The sequence below is a fragment of the Acipenser ruthenus genome, chromosome 7 (assembly GCF_902713425.1).
Source record: "Acipenser ruthenus chromosome 7, fAciRut3.2 maternal haplotype, whole genome shotgun sequence".
In the NCBI taxonomy this organism is placed as follows: domain Eukaryota; kingdom Metazoa; phylum Chordata; class Actinopteri; order Acipenseriformes; family Acipenseridae; genus Acipenser; species Acipenser ruthenus.
In genome coordinates, this window is record NC_081195.1 from 28663908 (window position 1) to 28674930 (window position 11023).

General features: G+C 37.4%; 1 protein-coding gene and 1 long non-coding RNA gene across 3 annotated transcripts; both read right to left on the reverse strand.

Moving 5' to 3' along the window:
• Positions 1 to 360: 360 nt before the first annotated feature.
• LOC131737592 (protein TsetseEP-like) lies at positions 361 to 4384 on the reverse strand. 2 transcript variants are annotated; one of them, XM_059027845.1, is made up of 4 exons: positions 3972 to 4384; positions 3534 to 3587; positions 3192 to 3329; positions 361 to 1607 (listed from the first exon to the last, which is right to left on the reverse strand). In XM_059027845.1, the coding sequence occupies exons 3-4, from the start codon at positions 3201 to 3203 to the stop codon at positions 1023 to 1025; spliced, it is 597 nt and encodes a 198-aa protein (XP_058883828.1). In that variant the 5' UTR covers positions 3204 to 3329; positions 3534 to 3587; positions 3972 to 4384; the 3' UTR covers positions 361 to 1022. The 2 variants fall into 2 exon arrangements, 1 of the variants encoding a protein (XP_058883828.1); XR_009329240.1 differs by lacking the exon at positions 361 to 1607 and adding an exon at positions 1630 to 2616.
• Positions 4385 to 6548: 2164 nt separating this feature from the next.
• LOC131737593 (uncharacterized) lies at positions 6549 to 9066 on the reverse strand. Its single transcript, XR_009329241.1, has 3 exons — positions 8842 to 9066; positions 8111 to 8247; positions 6549 to 7762 (listed from the first exon to the last, which is right to left on the reverse strand). It is a non-coding gene; the product is annotated as an uncharacterized LOC131737593 (long non-coding RNA).
• Positions 9067 to 11023: the final 1957 nt, after the last annotated feature.

Here is an 11023-nt window from a genome sequence, read left to right on the forward strand (position 1 = left end):
TGAAACTTGCAGTCTGGAGAAGGCACCCATCAAACCCGAGACAGCTGAAGCAGTTTGCTCAGGAAGAGTGGGCCAAACTACCTGTTAACAGGTGCAGAAGTCTCATTGAGAGCTACAGAAAACGTTTGATTGCAGTGATTTCCTCTAAAGGTTGTGCAACAAAATATTAGGTTAGCGGTCCCATCATTTTTGTCCATGCCGTTTTCATTTGTTTTCTTATTTACAATATTATGTTGAATAAAAAATCAAAAGCAAAGTCTGATTTCTATTAAATATATATATATATATATATATATATATATATATATATATATATATAGTAAAACGAATCGCACCCACACGGGTTCGTTGCCCCTTTAAAACCACGACCCAAGACACAGGAATGGATTTTTTTTCCCGCGCTGACGCGCTATTTTTAATACAAACAAAACAAAATAAACACCTAGCTCTTTCTGAGCACTGACTAAACTTTCGGGAACACCCTGACACCCCACCAAACACAACACCACAAACAGACCATATCACACAGGTTTACACCGCTTACGTTTCCTCCTGACTGCTCGGAAGCAGAGCACCTCTTCTGCCTCCTTCTATTCAGCAGCCATGAGCAGACTAACTGCCTCCCTTAAATACCCTGCACCTGGTCCTAATTTGACAATATTTACCAGGTGCAGGGGATAATTAATAATAAAACAATTAACAAATTAAATTCAACGATAAAGCAAAACAATTAAACAATAAACAAAAACAAATAAACTAAACAAATGTGCATTCCGCACATGTTTTTCTTCAGGGAGGCTTTAACCCCCTCCCTGCTGTCTCACATATCCCCCCCCCTTGTCTTTTCAAGACACCGGCCATTCGTCGGCCACCTCCTCCCCTAAAACACAACCACCCACCCTCGAGTCCATCAATGTCTCTTTTCGCCCTCTTCCATGGGCGGACTTGAGGGTGGGCCGGTCCATGTTCTGGCCCCGCCAGGTAGGGACCGCGCACCTGTGACGAGGGACCCCACCGGTTTGTCAGGGGCGACCGGCGCGACAACCGGGGCACTGGAGGTCTGCAGCCGGGGCCCGGTGCAGCGACGTCCAATCACCCAGGGGGAGCAAAGTAGTGACCAGGGGGAGCTCAAGCGCCGTCTGGGAGCTGCGCAGCGACGTCTTGGTGCTTGGGAGGAGCGGAGCATGGAACCAGGTGGAGAACTGTGACCGGTTCTGCAGACTCCTGGGCTCCAGGTCTAGCGAAGGGAGGTCCAAGCAAACCGGAAGGGTGTCCAGGAGCAAGGGGCGAGGGACCGCACACAGCGGCGGTGCCGGACTGGACCGCAGGGGTGGTGGTCGGGGCTGTGGTGCCGGCGGGCTCTTCACCTCTTCCCCCTCTTGCTCGGGCGGCGGCAGCTCCACCCCCTCTGGCTCTCGGGACGGCAGCTCCACCCCCTCTGGCTCTCGGGACGGCAGCTCCACCCCCTCTGGCTCTCGGGACGGCAGCTCCACCCCCTCTGGCTCTCGGGACTGCAGCTCCACCCCCTCTGGCTCTTGGGACGGCAGCTCCACCCCCTCTGGCTCTCGGGACGGCAGCTCCACCCCCTCTGGCTCTCGGGACGGCAGCTTGTAATAGAATATGTTACAGAAAAATAGAATTGGCTCGACATAATGTACTGGCATTTTGTACTCCTATAACCTTGCTCGCATAAGCTTGTATGCTTTGCCTAAGATAAAGTTTGTTACAAGGAACCGCAAGATGCCTACACTGCAGCTGTGGCTGTGAAGAGAAACAGGATGAGCCAGACTTGTTTCTTTGTACGTACACCCAAACCACCCATCCTGTTATCTGTTTGCTTAGCTATATGCCAGGTATGCACAGTTATAAGTTGTTTTTCCTTATATGCTAATATCTGAATCATCATTGGCTAACCCTCTGCCTTGCTGACAGTTTTAAGGTATATAAGAAACTGATCTAACTCTGTATGTTGAAACACTGCTCGATGATTATCTAGCACCCTGTGTGTTGAGAGTGTTTTCAGTTTGCAAACTTAAGAAATAAAGGCCTGTGTGTTTGGAACTCGCAGTCTCTCTTCCTTTTATTTAGAATTCCACGACATGTCGCTTTCATATTATGTTACCAAACTGTGAATTATTGGAAAATATTTTTGTTAATTTAATGAAATGTTACCAGGTATATAGCAAACAGCTGGTGTCAGTCTCATAGCCTCTAACAGGATGGCACTTGCATAAAAATGTTTTTAAAGTTTATAACACAGTGTAAGATTTTTCAATGTTAAGAAAACTCAGTTGAGCTGTTGTTTAAACTTCCTTTTCATTTATTAATTTTTATAACCAAAAACCGATTGATCTCTCTAGTTATTGTATTGGATACTGGTGTAGGTCATGTACTGCACTCAAAAAGCACCCACCCAATTATCAATATCGGAACTCATTCCAGGCCAGTAATATCTGGAGGAAATTGCCTCTCTGGTTCTGTGTTGGCCACAGTGTGCCCCTATAGCACTTGCATGAAATTCCAGGAAGAGACTGTCTGCCTCTTCAGTGCCTTTGACCACCTTCACCTTCATTGATGGCTCTGTACCCTTCTTACATATATAATAGAGCTCTCCATCTAATAAACAATAGAAAATAATAAGGAAAAAAACATGTAGACTGGGTTGTAAACACATATTCAGCTATGGCAGTGATTTTCACCCGTAGTCCTGTAGTTAGCCGTGCCTGCTTTTTTCTAAGTGAGATTGGTTACTAGGGATGAATATCTCTGAGTTTTGTTAAACGAAACGTTTGGTGAACTACAAAGTTAATATACAGCTATCCAACAATATATTATTAGGCTAATACGATTACAGTAGCATCTGTTGCTGAAAATAAGTTACGTTGGCTAATTATGTTTTCGTTGTAGTGAAGATACCTTAGACATTATTATTATTATTATTATTATTATTATTATTATTATTATTATTATTATTATTATTATTATTATTTATTTCTTAGCAGACGCCCTTACCCATTAACGAATGGTCATCAACACGGTAAAGCAACAAAAATAATATTAGCCTATTATTTATTTGGCAAATAGCGCCACCACCACCTCTCCAGGTAAGTTAGCTATACATTTTGGGGTTTTGTGAAATTTAATTTAATTTGAATTTATAGCATTTGCAACCCATCCAAGCTTTGAATTACCTTGAACCACATATTGTCCTGCACGCCTCCGGATGATGAATTTTTCCCCCTTCCTGGCCTTCTCGGGGTATTTTCCCATTGTCTTGTACAGTAATATTTCCCTGTACATTGTTGGATCCATAATCTTCGTTAAGATGACTAGATCAAAAGAGTTAAAATAGGTTTTTAATACATTTGCTACACTCATCATTATACAATCGAATATGTTGCAATGCCCTGCTGTTCATTTGATAAATTAACATAATACACTCATCTTCTCTCAGTATTTCATATGGAAATCAAACGTTACAAATCGAATCATAATTGAAACATTGTACTTCTATTTTTTTTTTTTTTACTAACCCTGTTTCTATTGTCCTCGTCACGGGCGTGACTTCACGATTTAAGAAATAATTCCTGAATAAAACAAACAAAAAGAAACTTCTCACTTAAATATTAACAGACAAAAAAACAGTACCAAGTAATATTTTAAAAGAAAAATGTGTTCTTCAATGAGAAATAAACTAAAGTATTTATGTACAAGTTTCCAGAATCTTTTCTGCTACTGCACGCTCCTCACAACACTGTCAGCAGGAATTGCTTACAAATAAATAAGTAAATAAACATTTAGAAGATTGTACTGCATTCAACTGAATTATAAAATAACTGGGTTAATTTACACGTAGTAGATTACCTCTGTAGTAATAATAATAAATAAATATAAACGAGAGTGTTTCAATGTGTTTATTGTGCTCTGTGAAACATACTGGTACAATTTGTCACAAGACTTCATTTAATTACCGTTGCGTTTTGTTTTCTTCCTCTTTTTCTTATTCATTTTCTTAGCAGACGCCCTCACTCAGGGCGACTTACAGCTCTCACAAAATATACATATTTCACAATGCAGTAAGAGCAGATAAAATATACAATAACTTCAGAGCAACGTTTACTAAAATATGTCCATGTACACAGTTCGATAATCACAATATAGTAAGAGTACATACAATACTTCCGTCCTAATAAGAGTAAGTAACTAGCTCATTTATACACATTTGAACAAACACAATATATAGTTGTTGTTGTTGTGACTGTGTTTAAACAATTTGTTCTGGATGTAGAATCGCTGAAATCACAAGCTTGCACAAACATTTTCCGTCCAGAAGCAATAAACTCGCTCCCGTTTGCAGCAGACCGCACGTTCACGTTGCAGCAGGCGCTGCTCTACAGTCTAGTGGATTGCAATGACAGGTTACGCGCTTTGCGTCGTGAGCGAGGAATCACACGCGATCCGTTGGCAGATCGCAAGGTTTGTTGCAAGCGCATGCGCACATCCGCCGAGGACACATCAATCCTAGGGGGTGTCATGGCAAATTTCGCCCCCCTGCCAAATTTGTCCCCCCCTGAGTCATGTGACATATTAGCGTACGAGTCACGTGACGATTAAGTTTCGCGATGCGAAGAGAGGATAGGGTAAACCATCTCGGCATTTTACTTACTGAAAGTTACGTTTGCTTTTTTTATTGGCATTTTTTTTTATATTTATCAATGTTTTTTGTATCATAAATGGTTGTATTTAATTTGATTGCTTTTGTTTTACTTACTGAAAATTACGTTTGCGTGTTTTTTTTACATTTATTCGTATTATTATTAGATTTATTTTTAATATTTAACAATGTTTTTTTGTATCATAAATGGTTGTATTGCATTTGATTGCTCTTCACGCGATTACATAAGAACTTTTACAGTAAATATAAAAGACATTAAATATGGTTTAATTACATATATATGCTAATAAATAATAATAATAAAGTAGAACAGCTAAATGATCACAAATGTAACGCAAACGTTATATTAAAATTGTAACTTTTCAAATAAACAAAATGTTTATAACAAACAATAAGTTAGAAGTATAGTCTGGTAATAATTTCTACACATTTGTGGGTAGTCATGTTGATGTTTAGTCTTGCTATACTTATGGATCACAATCAGGGAGTTGTCATGATTACATACAGTTGCAGACAAAATTATTGACACCCTTAACTAAAGATCATTCAAGACGCTTTTTATTTTTTTATTTTTTTATTTGAATTGTTGTCAAATGTGGTTACCATTAAGGTCGCGTATAAGCCTTTTGTGTTTAGATGACTTTGTATAGTTATTTCATACACTGCAATACCAGATGTTTCTTTAAATTCTTGGCTGTTAATGGTGGATTTTTGCGAGCTGCTCGAACAATTCTTTATGCTATAGTCGTAATTTTCCTGGAACGTCCACTTCTTTCCATCGTTTCAGTTGAATTAGTCTTCAAATACTTCTTGATTATTGTGGATTTTTGTATTACGATTTTTTTTATCCACAACGCTCTTTATCGATTCCCCTTCTGCTGTAGTAGTCACTGTAACAAGTGGTTTTCTCACATCTAGATCCAACTCCTTTGTTTTGACCATGCTGTGCTAAGTGCACAAACTATTTTGCTTCAGTTTCTGTGCATGTTTTACAGCTAATGGGTTTTTTTTGGGGTTTTTTTAAATAATATTGCTAAATTGATAAGTAGCGGTTTCTAATTGATTAATAGTGACTAACTCAATTAAGACTAACCTTAACTTACAGACTTTAATTTAAAATGTGCCAATAAGTTTGTGATCAACAAATATTGTTATTTACTCCAATAAGGCAGTATGATTAATATAGGTTATACAGTAGCTTCAGTGTATATTGTGAGAAATATTTAGGGAATGTTAAAAATTAAAGGAATTAACAGGTCAAAAGGTTTAATATTTAGCATTATTCATGCATGGTCTTGCACTAAATCTGCAAACAAATTTCTCTTAGTTTAACCATATAACTTGTCATAAAAAAATGAAGTAATACACCCTCATTGTATGTGTTGCCACTTCCTACAGTGTTTGTCAGATCATTGGCATCATCCTGGAATGGAGCCTATCATTTCTCAAAGCAGGTCTGCAGATTGGTTGTTGTTCCTTTGTTATGAGTAATACTGTATATGCATTTGTTAAATATGTATGAAGCCAAATTATATCATATGCTATAAAATAAGAATGTTTCTTCCATAACTTCGAACACTCAAAAGTACAAATTTGGAACTAGAAGCAATGTGATTGTTAACCACTACATATTGTCCCTGACTTTAGTGTCTATAATTCAGGCTCTTAACTAATGAAGCATAGAGGATGTCAGATTTGTGTAAATGCTAGAGTAGAAGTCAATCTAGATCTGAGTTGTCCAGTCTTAGTGCTGGGGAACCCTTAACAGAGCACTGCATGGCGAGCAGAAATCTGAACTCAGTCATTTTAGTGAGTTGTGTATCAGTTGTAGTAGTCAGAACCAGAAAGACATTCACAAAAAAGGCACAACATGTTGAAAAATGTAACAAACTTTATTTTCTGTATTCTTCACAATAAAACATGATCAGTACATGATCAGATTGCATATTTCCATTGTAAAGTGCTATCCAGGACTTAATGCGTAAGCAGTGGTGAAAAAAAAGCTATACTGTAGGTCAGCTTTGGTAAAAAGCCCACTCACCACGTCAAGGTCCTGACCTATGGAGTGGGGTGTTAGGAGCAGGTTTAACAGAACTTTAAAATGCCTTCTCACATAACCCACAAAAAAAGAAAGACTTTAAAGAGGCTGTCTGTCTAAAAATGACATTTCATACTGTTAACTTGTATAGTACGTAATTGTCTAATATCATTTAATAGGAATGGAAATCGAATTTGAAATTGAAGCATTACATGTACTGTCTGTAACATGCACATGTAAAATGTGAAGTTGTTTATTACTTCAGAATTACATTTACTGTACTTTTATATCATGTTACACCCACCTTATTTGGCACAAATTCACTTCAATACAGTGAATCAACCCCTCCCCCAGCTGGTTCACAATAACTACATTAAAACAAGGTGGGTGTTAGAACTGACATCCAGTTTACTTTGGATATCTCTGCCCTGGAAATACTCAAGTCAGGCAATAATTCAGTAGCTCAGAAACTAAGACTACCATACCAATTAAAAATGAAAGTGCAAAAGCATCTGCAATATTTCTCCAAATAAAAACGTCTCAATACAGAACCAAGGTCTCCTGAAAAAAAAAGTCTTCAAAATAAGTAGTTGTGTGTTCATGAAAAATAAACACTGAAGACAATGAGCCTTATTAACAATGCCCTACTGTACATATGTAAATAGTTATAAATTATGGTAAAGTTGTTTGACAGGCATTACCAAATTTTAGTGTTAGTATAATACTAAGCTGGAATGCTTAGTATAAAATGTTCAAAAAAACATATAGTAAAAAACAAAATAATAAATCTGTTTCACCTTTACTTACATGCTTACCCATGTGTGTAACTCTGCAAATGCAGCACATATACTCCTCCATACTTATGAGGTCATCTGGCTGTAGATCTTCACACTGGCCATGGAACCATTCGCCACACCTCCCGCATTCCACCATCAGCTCCAGTCCAATCCTGTATGGTCTCCTGCATGTGCAGTAGACCTCCACATCACAGAAATGTACCTCTGGGAGGGGAGTTCTCTCACAGCTCGGGAAAGGAGTAAGAGATCCAGCTACAAAACAAGAAAAAAGATATATATATATATATATATATATATATATATATATATATATATACACATATATTCTTCTTTAATACAAATTCTGTTTTCTGGTACTCACATTTCTGCTATTAGTTATATATAGAGAGATGTTTTAATCTTTTAAACCTTTTCTTTCATATATATATATATATATATATATATATATATATATATATATATATATATATATATATATATATTACACACACACGTTTATCATTTATTTAAATGTCTATGTACATCTTCAAAAATACAGGACGGCTTCAATAACTTATAATGTATTAATATTAATTTTCGATATTTATTTATTTTTTTTACCTTTCAAAACGAATGTACTGGCTTTCTTTCTGATACCCCTCTTCTCTTCTTTGGTGGCTTTTTCAGGATACTCACCTGTGCTGAGGTAGCGATATACCGCTCTTAAGTGATCCATATCGATTTATAAATGTAGTTTTCTGAGGGGGAAAAAACACAGTATTACAAATTTGTACTGTAAAAAGAAAAATGATTTGATTACAATTGTATGACGGCACCAACGAACTCCAACTGTCAGTGTCAAGATCTGTGGAGCAAAAGCAGTGACGCGCATAGCAACAGAACGCTGACATGTCACATGACTCAGGGGGGGACAAATTTGGCAGGGGGGCAAAATTTGCCATGACAGGGGCACTGAATTCGTCGTAACATCGGCACGTTTTTGCCAGACCGTCGAGAATTAAACAGTTTGAAGTTGATGAACCGTATGAATATATATATATATATATATATATATATATATATATATATATATATATATATATATATATATATATATATATATATGTGTATATATATATATATATATATATATATATATATATATATATATATATATATATATATATATGTGTATATATATATATATATATATATCCTTTTACGCCCCTCTTGCCCCGCCGGCGGAACACGGAACTGCACGTAAATATTATATTTCATAACTCATTTTTAATATTATTACAAAAGCAAAAGAGAAAAAAGCTGACTCGATATCAAAATCGTTGTTTTCCTACCGTCAAACAGCGAAGGAATTTTTCGAATCCGTCATTTCACCGCTGAGATATCCCATTCGCAATGTGTCTAGTACCCCCATGCATTCAAAACAAAAGCAATCGACTAGCTTGCGTTTTGCTGCTGCCTTTACTGTGTTTGTAACCCAATGCATCACAGAGTAATTGATGTGCAAACAAACACGCCCACCTCTTGAATGAGATAAGGGAAAAAAAAAAAAAAAAAAAAAAAAAAAACCTTTCAAAGGCAAATGCTTGTGGCAATGGCTAGCCTGTGAGGTGCCAGAAGATAACATCCCTTTTAGAACTTAGTATATCAATTGACATAAAGATTTACACAATGTTTATTTTTGGAGAGGTTTGGGGACCCTTGGGCTTAGCTTTGTAAAAACTCCTGTAGAATTTGATCCCTTTGTTCAAACAGTTCCAAATTTTTACCCAGTATTAGACATGTTGGTGAAGCACTGGAAAAAAAATCTGGCTCTTTTCATATGCTACAAGTTGAAAAAATGACTATAGAACATAAAAAAATGAAAAGCGTTTGTTGTTTTTTTATGTATTTTTTCTGGATATCTCCTTCCAGTGTGGTACTGAGTAAGACTTTTATCACACCTGAGGTTTTAGTCTTGATGCCCAAGGGGTTACCTTGAATTCAAGCCCTGAACCATGCCTGTGCTGTCTATACTTTGGAAGATATTGTGATTTATTTAAGGGCACAGCCTCCCAGGCGGAAATTGTCTGTGAGGGGCTGGGGTTTTGAGAGGAGATATATATATATATATATATATATATATATATATATATATATATATATATATATATATATATATATATATATATATTGTTGCAAACAATAACTGCATACCATGGGCAATAAAAACGTTTTCCTGTTCCGGCAATTGAATAACAAATGCTTTCTGTAACAATATGTTTTAGGATGAGATGTCAACGAGTAAGAAATTTGCTATTTTTTATTAAAACTGCCCAAAACTTCTGAAAAACTTCTGAATGGCAAAATAGCACCACCTTGTGGACCGCAGTGGAACTTGTGTTTTTCTTCGTTTTAACGTTCTTCATATATTACCAAATGCAAGGATGGAGCTGATTCAGCAAACAGGAGGAGAACGCTTCTGAGAGAGAGAGAGAGAGAGAGAGAGAGAGAGAGAGAGAGAGAGAGAGAGAGAGAGAGAGAGAGAGAGAGAGAGAGAGAGAGAGAGAGAGAGAGAGAGAGAGAGAGAGAGAGAGAGAGAGAGAGAGAGAGAGAGAGAGAGAGAGAGAGAGCCTGCAGTAATGTGGTGAGCAAGATACTCAGGATTAGAGACCATGTGGTAAAAAAACAAAAACAAAAAACAAACAAACAAACAAAAAAAAAAAAACAACGTACTGACGGACAGACTGACCCAACTTAATGACGGATATAATTAACCCCGCCCCTCGACTCAAGGCTTAAAAGTGCCAGTAAAAAAGTGATACCTGCACTGGACCAAAAATATCAATATTACTGCAGAAATGTTCGATTCGGTACCACAGAACATCTTTGACTGGACTGTGTTTGGCAAGTTTGAGTCGGGCAGCGGTAGGCAGCCCTGTCCTAGGAGCTAGAGGGGTCCTTGCGCGGCTGTCTCTGTCAGTGCCTGAACCATCCGGGCCACTTTGGTTAACCCTTCGTTTTCCAGGATGTGCTGCGGGTGACAGATGAGGTCCTGGAGAGAGAGAGAGAGAGAGAGTGAGATGAGAGGAGAGAGGAATGTTAGGAGGCTGGACTACACAGCATGGGCAGCTCTCTGTTCATTAATGAGTAGATAATGCTGACCATGCAGCTCCTCCCCAAAGCTAATCTACAATGCTTTGGTTGCAGGCAAACACCACTGCTTACTCACCCAACCATTTTTGTTTATAGTGTTTGAGGACTGTACATTGACTCTTCTATAGTGTAGGGGATCAATGCTATATATATATATATATATATATATATATATATATATATATATATATATATATATATATATATATATATATTCAAATTAGAATGAAACCCACAACCACCAACTTGTGACAAAACTAAATAAACTCAAACCACCAGGAAACAGACAGAAGACTTTAAATCTGGGATTCAAGCTGGCCTTTTGGTGCTGATGTCCTTATAGCGGTAGGTTAGTCAGTTAGTCAGTTTTAAAAACAGATC